Genomic DNA, 21,613 nt, shown 5'->3' on the forward strand with positions numbered 1-21,613 from the left:
GTGTTCTTAGATATATTTTGCATGCGATAAGTACTGAAAGTCGAAAAAAAAGCGATCTTAAAAAACAATCTTTCTCTCTAATTAATAAAAGAAATAATTTTTACAGGGGAATATTTTACGTTACACCGACCAAGGGAAATAATAAAATCTCAGCAAATCATTTTCGAAGATAAAAAAATCCGATCTTAAAAATAGTCTTTCTCTCTTATAGATAAAAAGAAGGATTTTTACAGAGGCCAAGGGAAATAATAACATCTCAACGAATCATTTCTTCTAAAAAACAGATTTATCGTCACTTGAAGATACAACTCAGTTGTCGAGTATTCGGTTAGAGATCGAATGATCCGCTGTTCAAGCCCGGGTGAACCTCACCATTTTATTTTTTCTTATTAACGAGTCTAAGCTGCGATAAAAGAAGAGGAACCATTTAAAATCGCCGCAAATCATTTCTTCATTTGTATATTTCAAAACTAAACATTAATCAGAAGTGACTTTTCCAGTGCATTCATCGTCAAGCCTAAATATGAGCTGACGTGATATTGTAAACAAACACAGATGGAATTTGATGAACGACATTATCATTTTTATTTTTTTATTTTTGCGAATTAGTCCACCAGACAAATTATTCCCCGTGATAATAAATGATTGATTCTATAATAATACATACGCAATCTGCATAAATTAAAATATCATGTTTAAGCGTATTGTACGACTGGGCAGGTAGTATATATATATATATACATATATATATATATACATATATATATATATATATATATATATATATATATATATATATATATATAGTAAGTTATAAAATATATATGGTGATTAAACTACACTGAATATTGCGCGTTTTATCCATTCTATGACTCTTCAGGCTTATGCGCCATATATATTTTATAACTTACTAACTAGCTCTACCTACGTATTGAGCACTTCTGAAGTAAATACTTAATTTTCTGTGAGTTAATGAAGTAGTTATATATATATATATATATATATATATATATATATATATATTTCGTACACATTGTATCGCCTGAAAATGGTTTCTAGTTGCAAGTAAGTAGCTGGCCGAAACATGTTCATAATTGTGTAGCAACGTATTACAGCTTATATCTGCTAATATAAAGTATACCTTGTCCTACTTCCGTATTGAGCACTCTTGTATTAACCTTGTTAAACTTCATTGGTTACTTTACCTCCGGAAAATATTAACCTCGGTATCTCTCTGTCTGTCTGTCTGTCTGTCTGTCTGTCTGTCTGTCTCTCTCTCTCTCTCTCTCATTCTTTCTCTCCTTAATCCATGGATTTTCAATAATGGCTCATATCATGAAATGTAATTAGCAAAATGGACTGCCCAGGTTGTATGAAATCCTTTTTTCTATGACTCTTATTCACTATTCAAATAACATTTTCAATATATGTGCTGAAAAGCAAAATACTTGTTTATTCATAGCTGAACATTTTGCTGATTGCATTTCATTTCCTCTGAGCCATTATTGAAAATCTATGGATTAAGGAAATAGACATAATTTTTCTCTAAATTTTCTTTATATATTCCTTGTTTCAAACAATAACTTCTTAACTTAAATATATGTGTATATATTTTGATTTATAGAATTTAACATTAATCATTAAACTATATTATATATATATATATATATATATATATATATATATATATATATATATATATATATATAATCTTGAGAATGTGAGAGAATATATAATTATTTCCACAGCCAGACGACATCGCAGCTCACAAGAGCCAGGAAAGTCAACAAACCGGAAGTTCAAGACTCGTTTCGGCCTCATTTGGACTCATCAATTAAACACATCCAAACTCGGGATTTGCAACCCGAGACTCTTGCATGCTAGGCGAGCGTTCTACTAATTGAGCAAACACGCCACACAAACACAAGAATACCCATTATCTTACACAGATTAAGCAACCCGCGGGATAGATCCGACAGTGGAATGAACTTACCTTATGCCGAACAAAGGACATGGTCATCCCACCAGCTATAACCCAAGCCGACGTCTCACAAGTAGGAATTTTATACTCGTAAGGACGATGTCATCATGACACGCTGACCTAGTGAGCAATCAGTGATAGAACCTTCAGAATGTAAGAGGCTATATAATTATTCCCACAGCCAGACAACATCGCTTAAGAAAACAGGGGGCACTTTTTACCATTAAATGGAGAAAATTAAACACAAACCATCACACTCCACAAAATTATAAACTAGGACGGCAAAAAACAACAAAACCTGAATTTTAAAACGATTTTGATTTTAAAAAGAATTTTAATTAAAAAAAATTTATATATATATATTTTTTATAATTTGTATTTGATATATTTTTTTATAATTTATATTTGATATATATTTTTTATAATTTGTATTTGATATATTTGTATTATTTTAATTTTATTATATAGTTTTCATTATATAGGCTTTTTTAAATTTCACGTATTAAATATATTATTTTTATTTTTAATTTTTTGATTTTTTAATTTTATACTTTATAATTTATATTTGAATTTTAAATTATTTTAATTATTATATTAAAAAAGGAATATGATTGTAAGAGTTTTAAAAAAGCAACCCCCCCCCCAAAAAAAAACTTGCAAGATTATCTCCCTTAGAATAGTTAATTTAGAAAAAGTTTTGATTGGGACCAAGAAGAGCTTTAAATTGATAGAATAAAACATTTTTTTTCATACACACAATAAAGAGTCCAAATATACTAAAAAAAATATATAACGGAAAAATTTAAGCATATTAAAATTCCTCTTTTTCTTTTCCTTTTTTCTTTTTCCTTTTCTTTTTCTTTTGTTTATTTAGCGGACATTTTTTAAAAGTTTATTATTATTTGAATTTTAGTTTGTTCAGGTAAACGAGATTTCCAAGATATCTTCTAATATATCTATATGATTCCTATTCCGATTATAAAACATGAGTATCGGTTGAAGAGAGTTTGATATGGGTATCTAAAACGGTTCCCTATTATCAGGTTTGAAACCGACGGTACCGATGTCTTATTTCATCTAAACTTTCTGTAAATATATATATAAGCCTGATGAATCCTAGCGTGGATGAAACGCGGAATATTTTGTGTAGCTTAATTGCCATATATATTTTATAACTTACCATATATATATATATATATATATATATATATATATATATATATATATATATATATATATATATATATATATATATATTTGCACGCCAGGACGGAGATGTATGTGTACATGTGAACGTTTCTTTAAGTATATATGTGTGTACGTGCGCATGTGTGTGCTCGTGCGCGCGGCCGCTAGCTAACCCTCTCCAAACAATAAACAACAAATAAAAACCAAATAAATAAACCGAATCATAGCCCCCCCGCCTTCGAACCTAAGCGAACACCCAACAGGTCAAGACATACTTATCAAGAAATCATCTCACCAACGAGACGCCAAAAACCTTAACATTAAGACTCGAATTTTAAAGTAACCCCTCTCCTACTGCCCCCACATATCCTCCTTCCCCCTCCATGTATCCCTATGCCCTCAGCCACACCAGAAATGAACTTCCCAGACCCTCCCCCACAAGGTCCTTAAACTCCAAATCTAAAGCATTACCGACATAGCAAGCACCCCTCCCCACTTTTCCCCCTTGTTCCCTTCCTCTTTTTTCCGCTCTTCTCGCACCCCTCCCCTGACATCATTCATTCTTTCATCTCATCTTAACGAACATTTCTGTAAACGTCTGAGGAAGCTACAGACGGCAAAAAAAAAACAAAACAAAAAAAAATGGCCGGGTAGCTGAAACAATAATGTAACTTTACAGAAAGAAACGGTAATAAAAAATAAAACGCATATTTGCTCTACAACAGTATTGGGCACTTTCTTCAGTTTTTATTAATTACCATTTCTACTAACTATATATATATATATATATATATATATATATATATATATATATATATATATATATATATATATATATATATATTAGTTTTAAAGACAGATATAGGAATCATATGTGCTCATACAACATAATAAACACTCTATGTACTGTAACTTATGGCGAACCTTGTACCAAACCAAGGATATGGAAAGATTAATTCCAGCACAACTGTGTTTTTATGTAAATTCATCGTATACAAGGATCGAATGACTCGAAAGACGGTTATTTTGGAGAAAACATTGAGACTTCGAAATCCAAATCGATTCCTGTTAATTTGATTTTGGTAACCATATTTTCGAAGCCATTTTCTGTTCATTCCATTTTTGTTAAATTTCAGATAACCAGAATTATTTGATATCTCGATACGCGATTCAATTTCATGCATTATAGGAATCACATTTTGGCATTTTTTTTTTCGTTTTTTTTTCTTTATTCCTTTAACTTCTCCCTCAATAGATGCGAAAAAAAATATATTCGTGATTTTTATGTTGTGTTCTTTAGATTATTCTCACACCCGTCTTCCCATAAGGCATACAAAACGGATTCCTTCCTAAAATCTAATATCTCAACTCTATAAATTTCAATTAAGAGTTGTTGCTAAAGAAGGAGCGTGTCTGTAAATTGGTTACACTCTTGCTTCATCTTTATACCCTCTCTATTTCTCTCTGCTTCACTATCACAAAAACAGATGTGATGTTGCTAGTCTCAGTCTCTTCTTTAAGTATAGCATGCATTCTTCATAATTGTCCGGTTTATTCCCTACGTCTCTTTATTTCAGCTCGTTTAACTCGTTGGTCTAGTTGTCCTCATTAATCCGCTGTTCAAGTACTCAATGCCATCTCCTAAACTAAGGTCAACAGCCATCTCCTGTCTCTGCGTTGAGTAGGTTTCGTCCATTTTAGTATTTTACATGACTTGAAACTACTTCCATAAAAAATCCCGCTTTTTATATGTTTAGAGAAGACGGATGTGCAAAGATTATGAGGGAGTAATTAGCAAGTGAGAAAGCAGGTGCAGTTTGTAATGCCTACAATTTATTGAGGTTTCCTGTTTTTGTTTTTTATTTTTGTTTATTCATATCCTTTAATTTTGTGATAACAAGTTTTTCATTTAAGCAAAGAAAGCAAGGTGAATTCAGTGACTGGCAAGTGTTTTTTTTTTTTAGATTTTTCAATTTACAATTAGTGTTAAATTTTTACTTGTTGGATCATTGTAATATGCAGCTAATGATCTTCAATCATGTTTTCAAAACTAAAACTTCAATACAATTAAGGATCCGTTTTGTTAACTTTTTACAGAAGTTTTTTTTTCTTTTAAATATTTGTCAGTTGAATAATACATTTGTGTTTGGAATCTAGCAAAACGTAGTTTATTTGCATAGGCTCTGTTGTTATAGGTTAACATACACCAGGCTTCCATTTTAACAAATAAAAATTTATACAGAATAAAGATTATAGGCAAAAACAGATTTTCATACACACGCTCACACACGCACATGCATACACATACGCACACACGTATATACGTATACATACATATATATATATATTTAGATAAATATATATATTGATATAATGTAATAATAAGTCTGCAAAATTATTTCTTTGCTGCATTTTTAGTAACGTACTCATCAGATGTTCATTTTCAAAACTTAGAAAAACACTATTTTGAACAACATACATAGTTCATACCACCGATATACTCTGCCATTTTTCCGTTACCATGTAACGGATATATATATACATATATATATATATATATATATATATATATATATATATATATATATATATATATATATATATATAGTATGTTATGAAAATATATATGGCAATTAAGCTGCACAAAATATTCCGCATTTCATCCTCGTGAGAATTCGTCATGCTTATAAGCCTGACGAATTCTCTCGAGAACGAAACGTGGCAATTAAGCTACACAGAAAAATAAGGCTGACGAATTGTCACGAGAATGAAACGCGGAATATTCTGTGTCGTTTAATTGCCATATATATTTTCATAACTTACTATCTAGCTCTACCTATGTATTGAGCACTGTTGAAGTAAATATATATATATATATATATATATATATATATATATATATATATATATGAAAGAAGTATTGAATAAATCTTTAAATGGAGACTTATCGAGATAATAAAAAAAACTCACTGCTTTAAGGTTAGTTATTTCCAAAAATTTTATTCAAATCCATGCGATATTCATGAAGTTATGACATTTTATTCTTTATCGAGGAATTTACACTATCCAACGCTTTATTGCAGGTCTCTTAAAATGGTTTAAGGCAAGAATACAATGTTTTATCCTGTGCACTTTACTTTTTATTATATTTTTATGTCAAAGAATAATAAACAAAAGCATATCCTAGGTATAAGCCTCATATAAATTAATTATTTATCGACATATCCTCCATTTTTTTAAATAACTTACAATAACCTTTTGTCCCCGGAGGAAGTCAATTTTTTTTCTTAAAAGAAGTTATGGCTCTAGCAACATCAACTAGGTTCCTCCACAAGGCATCCTTTGAAGTAAATTGCTCTCCTTCCTTATAAACTACCTTTTTAATATTGACCAGAGATATTCAATGAGGTTAAGATCTGGAGAACACTGTGATCAGATCATGAGAGTTTCTCCAACGAATCCCATAGATTTAAGGAAGGCTGCAATAGCCCCTAGCAGAATGGGGTGGTGCATTGTCATGTATAAAAATCATCTGAAAGCGAGATGACAATGGTAGATTATCTAATCATGGCGACAAATGATTATCCAAAAAGACCGTGTACGCATTTCTGGTAAGATTTACACTCTCTGGCACTCAGCATGGTCCAACCAACTTATCCCCAATTATTCCCGCCCAAAATATGATGCCCTCACCTCCTTGTTGGCGATGAACTCTGTAACAGGTCGGAGTTCCGTTCGGGTTTGGTCCATCTACCCAGAGCGTTAAGAGTAGCATTAGCCTCATCCCTAAATATAACCTGTTGGAAATCCATTTTCATGTAATTCTGTGTCCAAGCCATTCGTTTTTCCCTATGTTGCTTGCTCAATTGAGACCTTGGAAGAGGTTTGATGTTTCTTGCAGTCTCATTCAACACATTATGTCCGACCTGCCTGGATCTTGGAGTAATTCCAGCCTTTTCAAAAACGGAAGCACTGGTGCTGTTTGTGTTTCGGTTGACTTCCCTATGAATTTTCCGAATATCAAAATATGAAAGGTTTCTCCTGGTGCCCTTATTTTTCTGGATTTGGTGTTCGGTTTGTTCAAGAATGAAGTCAAAGTTTTTGGATCCCTTTCCAGCTCCGTGGCTAAATCTTTGATGGGCAATCCTTCTGCGAGTCCAGCAACTATCCTTTCTTTTCGATAACCTTCAATCGCCTGATTTTTTTGCCATTGTAAGAGATCTGCAATAAAAGGGATGGACAATATAATTTCCTTGATAAAAAATAAAATACCATAACTTCGTGAATACCGCATGAATCTGAATAAAATTTTCGAAAATAACTAACCTTAAAGTAGCCCTTTGATGGTACAATTTTCATTATTTTGTGACGTATATTTAGTGAAATATTGATACTTTACTAATCTGCAATAAAGCGTTTGACACAGTTTATATGCACACACACACACACACACACACACACACACACACACACACATATATATGTATAGTAAGTTATAAAATATATATCGCAATTAAGCTACACAGAATATTCCGCGTTTCATCCATGCTAGGATTCATCAGGCTTATGAAACGCGGATAAAACGTGGAATATTCTGTGTAGCTTAATTGCCATATATATTTTATAACTTACTACCTAGATCTACCTACGTATTTAGCACTGTTGAAGTAAATACTTAAAATTTACGCATAAATTTATACTTTCGTATATTAACTTATGTGATTAAATGAAGTAGTCATATATATATATATATATATATATTAAATGTGATTAAATGAAGTAGTCATATATATATATGTGATTAAGTAGTCATATATATATATGTGATTAAATGTGATTAAATGAAGTAGTCATATATATATATATATATATATATATATATATATATATATATATATATATATATATATATATATATATATGGTTCCCATTCCTTCAAATAAAAAAAAAACAAAAACAGTTGCAACTTTCGATGAATTTTGTTTCTTTTTCTGGAGAATTAAATGCAACTTTTGTGGTAACTGTTTTACGATCTCAAAAACATCATATCAAAGTACGAGACACATTTTTTCTCATTTTAGAGCATATTTTTTTTTACATGAGCTTTTTATCCGTATACGAAAATACGCACCTAGATTGAGTATCAGTAATATCAGATTGGAAATAATAGTACACAAATCAATATATCAGCAATTAATAAGTATAAATGCGTGTGTATACACGTGAGCATGTGCTGATAAGTATCTGGCTAAAGTACTTTTAGAGACATTGTAAATGTAATGATGCAGAAGAAAGATGGAGGAAAATCTTAAAAAAAAAAACAAAAAAAAAAAAAAACTTAAAATCTTTTAATTTAAAAAAAAACGTATTTATCTCCCTTGACAGAATCTATATTACAGCAACGTTCCTTTTAAGGAGATTGGAGATTTGAAATCGTTCTAATACTTCGTTTTTCCCAAAATGATTTCGAAATAATTTAACATCGTGTCGAGATTTCTCACAATCTATCTAGTTCTGTTGTTTTGGTCTACTGGATAAACATACGAAGTTTTTTTTATTCTGATGAGATTTACACAAGCAGCAAAAAGAAAGTCCGCACTTGTAATTTTTTCAAAAACGGCAAATTTAAGCTAAAGTTAATGTAACTGTTTAAACACACTATACCTCATTTGATTGGCCTTTTATTCTTCTATAATTTTACCTGTTCATATTTGACTTTTAATTGAAATATTCTAGTGATCACATCAATTAAAAAAAAATAACTTCAAATTAAAGAGGCAAAAAGAAAGTCCGCACAATGGAAAATTGTTATTTAAATATAACTTTAGGACATTAATGCAACACAAATACAACAGGAGCACAATGAACTAGTTAATATTTAGTAGCATAGCCCGTCTACAATTTGACAGCCTGCAATCTTTTGGGAATTCCTTGAATTAGACTGCAGCAATACTCCGGGGAAAGGCCATCCCACTTTTCTTTACTTTTAGCCAAAGTTCTTCCAAATTTGAGATTTTATCATTGCGTAGCTGTTGCTTGATTAATGCCATACGTTTTCGAAAGGATTTGGGTCTGGAGATTGTGCATACTAATCCCAACAGAGAATATCATGCTCTTCCAGGAACCTCTTGACATTGCCAGCTGTGTGAATGGAAGCATTATCCTGCATGAAAATAGGGTTATCATCCAAATTCCGACGAAAGTAGGGTAGAAAATGCTCAATCAACATATTAATGTACTTGGTCGAATTAATTCGACCTTGCAAACGAACTATAGGCCCTGGACCATTGGTACTAATAATGCCCCACACCAAAACTTAATCTCCACCACCTTGCAGCGTTGAAACTGAGCTCCTAGGATTAAATTCTCCGTCTTTCCTTCGACGGATATACTGTCTACCATCACTGCTTAACTTATTGAACTTGCTTTCGTCGCTAAAAAGCACTTTTGACCAATATGAAGAGTCATGATTTTCATTGCATCTGACAAAGTCCAGGCAGCGATTTCTGTTCTTTACAGAAATCATTGGCTGTCGTCTTGCAACATATCCTCGCAAATTAAATTCCTTTAATCTGTTCTTGACAGTAGAAAGAGAGCACTTTTTAACAAAATTTCACTGTTGTTGGATTTGAGGAGCCGTTTCAAATCTGTTTCTTAGGCTGCGGATCTTGATAGCATTGTCTTCCCTGGTATAAGTAATTGTAGTACGACCAGATTTAGGGGCATCACGAAGGCTGCCGGTGTTTTTGTTCTTTTGCACAGTCTTTCGTACCGTTTTCTCATCACATTTCAATCTGCTGCCAATTTCCCGAATGGATAAACCAGAAAGGTGGAGATTAATGAATTCCTGACGATCACTAAGAGAAAGTCGTTGCATATGGACTAAATGTTACGTTATATAACCTGCAACGACAACAATTACGATTAGAGATGTTTTGTTGCCTCTTGATGGATATTTTAAAGGCGATTATTTGAACTGGTTTTAAGCGAATTTGTTGCTGCTGACTTTCTTTTTGCCTCCTCAATTTGAAGTTATTTTTTTAAATTGACAATTTTATATCCATACCATTAATTGCTAGATGAAAGATAATGTTTTTAAAGTGCACCAAAATGTACATTACATAAAATAAATCCAAGGTAATTTTTTGATTCAATTTAAATCTTACCAGCAATGCGTACACGGTCTTTTTGGATAATCATTTGTCGCCATGATTAGATAAATTAAATTTTAGTATCATAGCAATTCAGTATGCAAGTCCCATGCAATACGGGAAGCGTATAGTCTCATGCTATTAAAACAGCAGATAAAGGGTCTTAAAACGGAAAGTAAAGACTAAAATAAACTCATGTACGTTTAATATGCTTTGTTAGATATTGGCAGGGCAACGTCAAAAGATGTGCTGGTCGACGATTATTACGATGATCGTTATTAATATTACAGATATAATTATTTATAATGAAATGTTTTAATAGAAAGGAATGTTCGTTTTCATAACCACCACAGACAAAAATGTTAATTTGGTGAACAAGAATGTTAGAATATAATCAAAATGACGTAACGAGATAGTTTGAAAATACACGTATCAGTTAGTTATGAGTTGGGAATCAGAGGGAGCAGACGCGGTTGATAGCCAGAGGAAGAGGGCGGTCCAGGGTCAAGAATGGCCTCGATGGGAGGGAAATTTCGATAGTAAAAGTTTAGAACCAGCGTTGCTGCTTTCCAATGGGGAAACATCCGAAATAAAGCTGCTGTAAAATACCACCAAGCCTTTGGATCGTACGAATCTTCGTTTGCAGTTTTCCCGATAATCAGTTGAATCAGGATCAATCCAGATGGATAACGCATGTTTCTCCATTGGCCGATGTAAACCCTAAAAGATGTTATTTGTTCCTTAGTGTTATAATTGTTATACGTCCTGTTTAGACAATCACTAGATAATCAATATGCACATTCATATCTAGACGATCGAATGTTTCGACGCGTAAAGATATATATATATATATATATATATATATATATATATATATATATATATATATATATATAATAGGACAACAAATGAATGAAATGAAGTCACAGAACTATATATTGGTAGATATAGAATGGATCATTTATTGAATAATGGAATACAAGCAAAATTTGGGGGATAGAAGGGACTCTTTATGCCAGGGCATTTAGAAGCCTAATGCTTCTCATCAGAAGAGTAGGGAAGGTGCAAGGTAGCATGGAGAAGATGCGGCGTCTATCGTAGGGTTAATTAGGGGCGAAAAAGATTAAGAGGAATTATAGAATGTTGGGGGAAGTTTTATTGAATTCTAAATAAATAAAGGAGAAGCTTGTTATATATAGTATTATATATAAAATTGTATATGGCCTTTAACATAGTGTTGAGTTTAAGGAATATATGTTTTAGGGTTAAATTGAGGGTATATTGTGGCTGCGTGGTAATTTATTTTAACGGTTTGTGGGGTGTCTATTATCTATGGAGTAGTATTTTTGACAAGTGCAACCTAATCGGCAAATAACGGCTATAAAATCGCCTATAATTGGGGAGGGGGTTAAATGCAAGGTTGTAGTATTGATTAGGTAATATGCAGCAATATTTTTAAGTTTCTTTTGTTATGATGTATGGAGTGTGATTATAAGGGAGGCGGTCGGAGGATAGGATGGTAATGTCTATGGGTGCGTTTAAATTGATGAAAAAGGTTTAAGGATACATATAGTTGGCACGGTGGAAGAGTAAGGAGACATTTACTACTTATAAAAGTGGTAGTAATACCAATAATAGTAGGATAATTATAGTGATGAGAAAGATAATAAAGATAAATATAATAATAGTAATAATAATAAAGATAAAAATAAAATAAGAATAAAAATAATATTACCAATAGCTGTGATAAAAGTAATGCCAATGTTAATGGTAATAACGATGAAAATGAAGATAATTATAACGGTTATGGCAGCAATGTCGGAGATAATAACGGGGATAATAACGGGGATAATAATAATAACAACAGCAATTATAATGATGAAATATAGTAATAATAATAATAATAATAATAATAATAGTGGTAAAAACAAAACAACAACAACAACAACAACAATAATAATAATAATAATAATAATAGTGATAACAATACTACTACCACTACCTCTACCTACACCACCACTACTACTGCTACTATTGCTAATAATAATGTTAATAATAATTACTATGGGATGCGTAAAGGCAAGGGTTACAGACAAATGGGGGGGGGCAGAATAACAGGGAATAAGGGTGAGGAGTGAGGGTTGAGTGGTCCCGTGAAAAAATAAAATAGAATAAAAGTATGTATATATATGTGTGTATATATATATATATATATATATATATATATATATATATACATATATATACACATATACACACACACACATATATATATATATATATCCATATATACAAATAAAGATACACAAAAAAATAAAAGATAAGGGATGAGGGTATTTTGAAGGGAGATGTTGAATTAGCCGGGAAGACGTAAGAGTTCGGGGAACAAAAGCCTTGGGTTTATATTAAAGAAGTCTTTCACTGGGAAAGATAGCTTCAAGAGTCTACATTAAACATTTAAATTTCTTGAAATCCGATTATAAAGGCCATCAAATTTATATTTTTTTATGAAAAAGCAAGGCCTAGAAAATGGAATACATACTTTCACGTTTATAAGCATGAGGGACAGGCCTCTTCATTCGGCGAAGCTACTGTTTGTAGTAGTTTTAATATCCAAGAGATGTTGCGAGAAGCATGGTTTTTGTCTGTCCGTTAAAATTCCATATTTCTCCATTAAATTTTGTTTTATGTTGTTAGGATGGTCTTGCATAGATGCGCTGGTTTGGTGGATTTTTTTTCTCCTATTTTGGATGGCAAAAAAAAAACGGTATTTGTTCAAAGGAGACTCTTGTGATGGCTTTTACTCGAAACTGGTCTGGTTTAGCTGCGATTTAGTGTGATTATCAGTAGGAAGTGACGACTAGAAAGGAATGTAGAATGAATTTAGAGATGGTACACGTGTTTGCGTGTGTGGTTGTTGGGAACGCACTTAGCTGATAGTCGTAAGGGGTAGAGGAGGGATGGGGATGTGTCTGTATGGGTGACGGGGTGGGTTGGGCTGAACCGGGGGAACTTATTTTAGGTTATATTTTAGGTACATTTAAATGTTTTAATGTAAATACTAATGAAATGAAGGGGTTAGTGTTAATCTAATATTGGAGATCAAATGCGCTGATTTTTAAATTATTTCTTATTTTTTTTGGAGGGGGCGGCTAGCCAGTGGGGGTTGCGGGTGGTGGTTAGATGGTTCTAAATTTAGGTTTTAGGTCTTTGGCCCTGGGAGGTGGTTTCTCCAATATATAGTTTTTACTTCATTTCATACCATTGTTGTCCTATTGTATAAGCTCCAATAATAATTGTTGAGCTTGGCATTATCCAGATAAGAGTTATATATATATATATATATATATATATATATATATACAACTCTTCGGTGTTATACAGAACCACATTATACGGCAGCTTCATATCATCTGGAGGTCGAAGGTTCAATCCTCAGTGTGGGCGATACTAAGAATACAATAAGGAATTAAAGACTTCTACTCGGTCGTATTATAATTTCATTTGTGTGCCGAAAAACGAAACTTTTATAGTCAGAAAAGTTGTGATAAACATTATATTACATGTTATGTAAAAACGCTATATATTTTTTCATATAGTTCAAATGGATTTTGCTGTATACTTATAAGACACATGCATCAGCCAAGTATATATTCTTCAGAATTGTCTGATCTAACCCCTGCTTCTTTTGTTCTAGCTCGTTTGACTCGTTGGTCTAGTGGTCTTCGTCAATTTGCTTTAATAATGTTTTCATACCTTGTTGTAATACAGCTTCCTGTTCTAGTAACTTCCTTCCAAGAACTACAATCTTCTTGAACTTTCTTCTTGTTGACTGTTTTCCTCCTACCTAGAACCTTGGTCTTTTCAAGACTAAGATCAATAGGCAACGGCTGTCTTTACAATAATCATCTTTTGTTTTTGTTAGCTTCTTACACAAACTAACTTCATGCCTTGTTTCGAGCGATTTCCATAAAAAAAAACGATAACAGATTCAATAGGATTTAAATTCAGCGTTGCTGCTTCAACATTTCACGATTTATTAACAAGAAACGTTAATGAACTACTAAACACACACGTCACTCAACGAACGCATATGTGCAAAAGCTTACAGAAACACGTGCACTGTCACTACGTACGCATGCTCAACGAATGTATGTACAAATAATATATACATGCACTCTCTTATTAATAAAACAAAGGTTCGCTAATGAACACACACACACGTATATGTATATATATATATATATATATATATATATATATATATATATATATATATAATAAACAATCATTATTCTTTATATCTATAGAGACTAGTGTTTCATATTTTCGCATTCATCAGTGTAGGGGTGACAATTCCTGCTGGTCATGAGATTCGAAACCAGCCACGAAGCCACCATTTGCTAAGCCTTTATCTCAGAACCACCTAACAATTGCCGCGGGAATGAAGGGAATTTAGAACTAATAAACGCCAAATTCGGGTGAATACATTAGACAATCTAGAGTGTTCGAACGAGCGAAAGTCGTGAATATTACATAAACGCTAATTGACTACCTTTTAATTATTATTCTGCAGACAGTGACCATCCTTAAATATCTTCAAGGAACTTGTAATGAATTAAGTTAATACACGTGAGGTTGTAATAATTAAAACACTTTTGGCTCTACTAACGTATTGTGCACTTTTTGTCTTTGTTTTTTTACCACATATACCTTTATATATAAATATATATATATATATATATATATACATATATATAATATCTCTCTCTCTCTCTATATATATATATATATACATATATATATACATATATATATACATATATATATATGCATATACATATATATATATATATATATATATATATATATATATATATATATATATATATATATATACACAATCTTCTACCACAAACGGCTAAAATGATTCAGGTGAATTTTTTCGAACATGATTGCTAGGAATGAACGCTGTCCACGCTACAAATCTCCAGTTCTTTCAACGGTTTTCTTTTTCTTTTTCATTTCGATACTTTTTTTGTGACCAAGAGCGGAGGTCCGCTTGAAATATAAAAAATATCAATAAAAATATTAACTAAAAAAGTAACATCGTTTTTCATGCTTCAAAAAGCCCTCATAACCTTTAAATCAATATATATATATATATATATATATATATATATATATATATATATATATATATATATATGATAAGTTGTAAAATATATATGACGATTAAGCTACACTGAATATTCCGCGTTTCATCCACGCGGAATATTCAGTGTAGCTTAATCGTCATATATATTTTACAACCTACTAACTAGCTCTACCTATGTATTGAGTACTTTTGAAGCAAATACTTAAAGTTTACACATAAATTTATGCTTTCGTATATTAATTTTATGTGAGTAAATGAAGTAGTTATATATATATATATATATATATATATATATATATATATATATATATTACCAATGATACAATCTCGCACATTTTTTCTGATATCTGATATGTCCAACGAAGAGAATTTATATTTGGTAGAAGTAGCTGAATAGTTTTGCCTACAGTGATTAAGTAATAATCTAGTAAGTCGCCTTATAAAACTGTGTCAGTGATTGGAACTGGTAATATCCTTATTGTGAGGCATTGGAGTACTTTTAGAAGTCTCTGCCATGCTGCTATATCAGTCGGTAATTATGTCTTTATCATCTAATCATAGTTTTGTAATGCGAAACGCGGGTGTACTCATATTCATTACATTAATATCCTTCAGTGGCTTATCAAGCACGCTCATTTGCCGAACATGGCTAAAGTAATACTCGTGAATAATATTCTCTACCACTTTATTCTTAAACTTTGAAAGGTAAGGAGAATCTTCAAATGAACACTCGGATATTCATCAACACTCGGATATTCATAAAGAAATCAAGTGTTAATTCCAGAAAAAGTTGATTTCTGGAAAATTACTGACATAAAATAAATAAAAAACAGAGTAAATACAACTACTTCTCGATAGGAGCTCACTCAAAGATTATACTGCGCCAAACATTACTACAAGTCTGGATCGTTCAAAAAAGTGCAAAACACTGGCTTATTTGTATCATCCTTTAGTTATGCTTGTATCGTAATTCTAAGATAGTTGTATCAAAATTCTGTGATATTTATTATTGTGATAATTTTTTTATTGTGATATTTATTATTGTGATAATTTTTTTATTGTGATATTCATTATTGTGATATTTATTATTGTGATAATTTTTTTATAGCAAAATTTGTTCTAATTTCTTTCTTTTTTTTCTCTACAGCTGTACTACCGCCATTTATGAAGATGCTCCAAACCTTTCAACTGAGAAGTATATGCATTGCTTACTTTACAGGTATGTAAATGTATTTAGGATTCGTTTACGTTTATTCACAGCACGTTCTATCCGATGATCACTTATTCTGTGGTGCTTGAGTTTGAAATGGTGTCGTAACCAGCAAACACGCTGATTGAATTGTAGCACTGTAATCGACCGATACTTAGACTTCAGTAGATTTACCGGACGGCGGTTCATCACACAACCAAGCTGGAGTCATGTTGTGTAGATGACACGTAGCAGTAGTAAGCATCGTAGTGATGTTGCTCTCTTTCTTTTTATCTTCTTTGTAAATAACATACATAATTATATAGGATTTAACAAAGCTTTTGGCGCCTTGGATTCAATAAAATATCAGCTGGAGTCTTTTTGTATAGATAAAAAATAGCAGAAAAAACGTCGTAGTGATAATGATTTTTTCTCTTTCTTTTCTTTTTCTTTCTCTTATTTTTTCTCCTTTTCCTTCTTTTTCGCCTTTTTTATTTCTTCACTTTCTTCTTTTTTCTCTTTTTTCATTTGTTCTTTTTTCTCTTTTTCTTCCCTTTTCACTTTCTTTTTTTTCTCCTTGTTGTCGACATGTTTTTATTTTCAATAAGTCAATTTAATGATAATAAATTCACAAATAAATATTGCAATCGGTTGCTGTTGCAAATTTTTGATATCACAAAAGGATATGATTAAAGAAAATTTGGAAGGTTCTATTTTTAGAGACTGGCGATAGGAACTGACCAATCAAATGGAGCCACGTTCTGCTGGCAGCCAATAAGAAACCGGAATCACTCGATAAAATACTGGATTCTTTAGAATTCTAGCACGTAATTTTTCGTGTCCACACGAGAAATATCTTTCCTCTTCGTCTACAAACTTGTAAAGTTCAAGACTTATATAGATTAGCTACCCACCGAAAACTATTTTTCATCTCAGAACTTATACGGATTAGCTACCTATCGGAAACTCTTTTAAAATTAAACATGGTTTTCAATTCAACAGTTTTTACACTTTAAAAATATACAGATCGGTAGAAAATTATATTTTAATGCGTTCAGTGAAATTTATTACTTATATTTTTTCGATTTACCGGTTCTTAACTATACTGCACAATTGCCAAGTTTTTAAATCAGCATTTTAAAGTACTAAGAATATATACCGTATATTTCGGCGTATAAAGCAACCGTCAGATAAGACGAGGTACAAAATTAAAGCAAATTGTCCTAAAATTATATATATATATATATATATATATATATATACACACACACACACACACACACACACATATATATATATATATATATATATATATATATATATATATATATATATATATATATATATATATAAATGACTTTTATATCGGTTGTATAAGACGACTCCCAATTTTTAAAGATGATTTTTTGTAAACTTTAAGCTCGTCTTATACGCCGAAATATACAGTAATTAAAATGTTCATGTTTTAATAATTTATCTATAATCATGCTGACACGCCGGGTTCCATTGTACTATAAGCTGTAACATTGTGGGTGACCAACACTTTTGCTCTAGTAGATCATCTTAATAGCAACTCATCACATAAAAGTTGGAGCTTTCTTGTATAGATAACTCGTAGCAGTAGTATGCACCATAGTGATGTCACCATCTTTTATTTATCTTTCGTGTTGCAGCTGTCATCGTTTTAATAACAACAGCTGTAAAAGTCTTTGATAAACATGAGCTACATGTCACCGGAAACGTATTTTCTATGTCGCAACAAAATGAACACGTAGGTCTAATTTTAATCTTTAACATCTAACAAAATTTCCTTAGGGTTTGCTTAATCTATACCTCAGCAGATTATTTGAACGCCTGCATATCACATACGTTTATGCAATCTGAGTAGAACAGATGACACGTAGCACTAGATCATTGTTATCTTCTTTTTAATGACAACAGTTGTAAAATCTATTATTTTATTTTAAATTCTACTCACCCAAAACAAGGCATACTCCGACAGAAACGTAAAGACTTATTATGAATTAGGAACCATATCCGTAGGAGCATACTAAGTGGGGAGTTCTGCAGCAATATAATTTTTTACATTACATTTAAATTTCGGCATTTTTGTACAGTTGGAAACAACAGGGAAGAGGGAGGGAATTCCAAAGTCAAGCAGCATCACGGTGTTGTCTCTCCATTCACCTTATACTTGTTTAAGCCTTATCCTCAAGTGGCTTTTGGACTTTGATGGATGTTTACTTCTTATTAAAAAATCTGACTTGTAGATACGTCTTTTAATTGCTAAAAACGTAATACAGAGAGTGCATTTTGCTTTTTGTTTTGTTTTTTTTGTTTAGCTTATGTATTAAAAAATAATTTCTTTGCAATAACCGGTGCATTTTATTGGAATGTTATTCTCCTTTCTAAAAAGACATGTAGTGTAATAGAGTTCGGACGCGCGTATAACAGCAGTAAAAGCAGCAGCTGTATCACAGCCAACGTATGCAAATGATTGAGCTGGGTGCGAGGTGACGCCACAGCGAAGAAGAAGGAAAGAAAAAATTATAAATTATGATCCGAGAAAAGAAAAAAATAGATGTGTTACACACGTGACCCAAGAGCGTGTCCTAAACATGGTCGAACAAAGACAAAGTACCATGTGTCCGACACGGCAGAAAGTCTTGTTAAGCATATTGGAGTATGAGAAGACTTTTGAACAAAAGACAAGGTGTTATTCTGAAAGTACCTGTAAATAAATTCGTTTTTTTTTTTCAACTGAAAATAAGTGAGTCGAATTCTTTCCTGGACTTTGTTTCCTTGCGACTGTCTGCATACAACGTGTGGGTCCCGATGGTTGGCGTGTAACGACACCGTTATAATTAGCGAATTCTCAAATTAACACTATAATAATCCTCTTTTACTCACTGGACGCCGAAACAAACAGCCTTGACTTTTGAGCACGTCATCCAACAGATGAATTGCATGATTTTTTTTTAATTAAGAAAAAGTCTAAAATTTAAGATTTAAGCTTAAGGGGATTAATGTAACTTTTCGCCTTTGTATTTAGTACATACTTTTTAAATCTTTTTTTTTTTTAATAAACTGTGCATTTTGTTTGTATTTGATGTATTTAATTATAAGTGTAATCGGAATCGCATGCCCCTTTGTGGCCTTTAAAGCAACCTATTAATAAACGTTATGCTTTTGTTAATCACAGTTTTATTTTATTGCCAGGCGTGTGTTAGTTTTCAAATAATGTACGGAATTCACAGCTTTTTTCCTATACATTTTACACAAGTTGACCCAACACTTTGTAGCAGAGTACGTCGCAAAGAACATAAGACAAATAATAACTCGATTCCTTTTTGTTTTATTTCCGGGTACTTTATCGAATAAACCGTGATCGTGCTCATTCTCTCTGACCTCTGCCCCCCATCATCCACAGCTCTAACATGATCTCGAACGTGCTCTCGAACGTGATCATTGATTTGTGCACACCCTCTTTTTATAGTCTTTTTCTTCGCAGATGGCTACGCATTTGCATCACCGCATCCGCACTCTGTTAGATAAAGCCTGAATTTTAAAGTCTGTTCACACGGTCACTTTATCCAGTTGATAACCTTCTCCTATACATTTTAAGCTGAATTCTTGTGTTCACGCTGCTTTCTTGTCCAGTTGACAGCTCGTTGTACTTGAATGTATCCACAATGTTCATATTTTAAACCTATTTATTTTTATGTTCATATTTTAAACCTATTTATTTTTATTCACCCCCCCCAAAAAAAGGAAACGCTCATTCATTTTTCTTTCCCTCTCTTTTACAGTCTTATGGTATCTTTATTGCGTTTCATTCACAACTGCAAACCATTGTCCCAGTCACGTGACGAGAGAAATAATGAAGTGTCAATCACAACTTGCTGCCAATGTGAGTGAAGAACGACTTCTGGCCGCTGGTGACGTCCACCTACTTCGAAAACTATGCAAGTGAGTCGCCGCTTAAATTCTACTACAGAATATCACAACGTTGTATTTCATGCTAACGCAAGAAGACAAAAGAAGGACAATAGGAGGATCGACAATACTTTTATAATTAGAAAGACGCGTAGAAACCGAACTGTTAAATGAATTAAGTGAAAATACATTTTCGCCATCAATACTTTTTTCACAAATTTGAATATCAGTTTTCTGAAGGATCGTGGCACCGTGTTATTGAGGACAATAAAATGTAATCCAACTGGCATCTAAGCTTCAGCCTCTGTCCCATCGACGAAACGTTGCATCCCTCTGCCTGTTCTACAAGTATTTTAATGGTGAATGCTCTGATGAACTGCAGACACTTGTGCCCCCACGACGTAGACACCCTCGACAAACCCGACAGGCAGCTAAATCCCACCCCCACACAGTAGAGATCCCTAGATGTAAAAGATCTTTCTACTCCAGTAGTTTCTTCCCCAGAACCGCTAGACTCTGGAATTCCATTCCAAGTTCCTGCTTCCGCAACTGTACTGACATGCAGAAGTTCAAGTGCAACGTGAACCGACATCTTGCTGCCCAAATCCCAACATAGTGCCCCAGTAGTTGCTGCCCCTGATAGTAGCCCCCTACACCAAAGTGGCAATGCGCCTTGTTTGGGGTGAAAATGTAAAAAATAAAATAAAAAAAAAAATTTAGTCCCTTTTAGAGAAGTTTTTTTTTTAATTCTATTATAAATATTTGAATAAATTATTTGATTTTCTATTAATAAGGAATAGTTAACTAATATAATTTCCAAAATCCATTACGTTCCAGAGTATCTATTTTTTTTTTACTATTGGGTATAAACTTTGTATAATGATTAAAATAAAAAATAACTTTATTAATCCATCAAATATTCAATCAATGAATAAAAGAAAGAATAAGCTAATAGACTCAACCTTCCCGGGATTGAAGAGAATCAAGGAATGTTCCACGCCATATTTTAT

The 21,613-nt window shown here is 32.3% G+C and overlaps 1 protein-coding gene across 1 annotated transcript in view; it reads left to right on the forward strand.

Moving 5' to 3' along the window:
• The window catches only part of LOC145277984 (uncharacterized), a 148,295-nt gene that overhangs the window by 103,469 nt on the left and 23,213 nt on the right, over positions 1-21,613 (forward strand). The window contains exons 2-3 of the mRNA XM_080130125.1: positions 16,626-16,697; positions 20,477-20,636. Of these exons, the coding sequence (XP_079986251.1) occupies positions 16,626-16,697; positions 20,477-20,636 (232 nt within the window). The remainder of the gene's footprint in view (positions 1-16,625; positions 16,698-20,476; positions 20,637-21,613) is intronic.

Source organism: Euprymna scolopes, chromosome 6 (genome assembly GCF_053919585.1).
Source record: "Euprymna scolopes isolate OS-2025 chromosome 6, ASM5391958v1, whole genome shotgun sequence".
In the NCBI taxonomy this organism is placed as follows: domain Eukaryota; kingdom Metazoa; phylum Mollusca; class Cephalopoda; order Sepiida; family Sepiolidae; genus Euprymna; species Euprymna scolopes.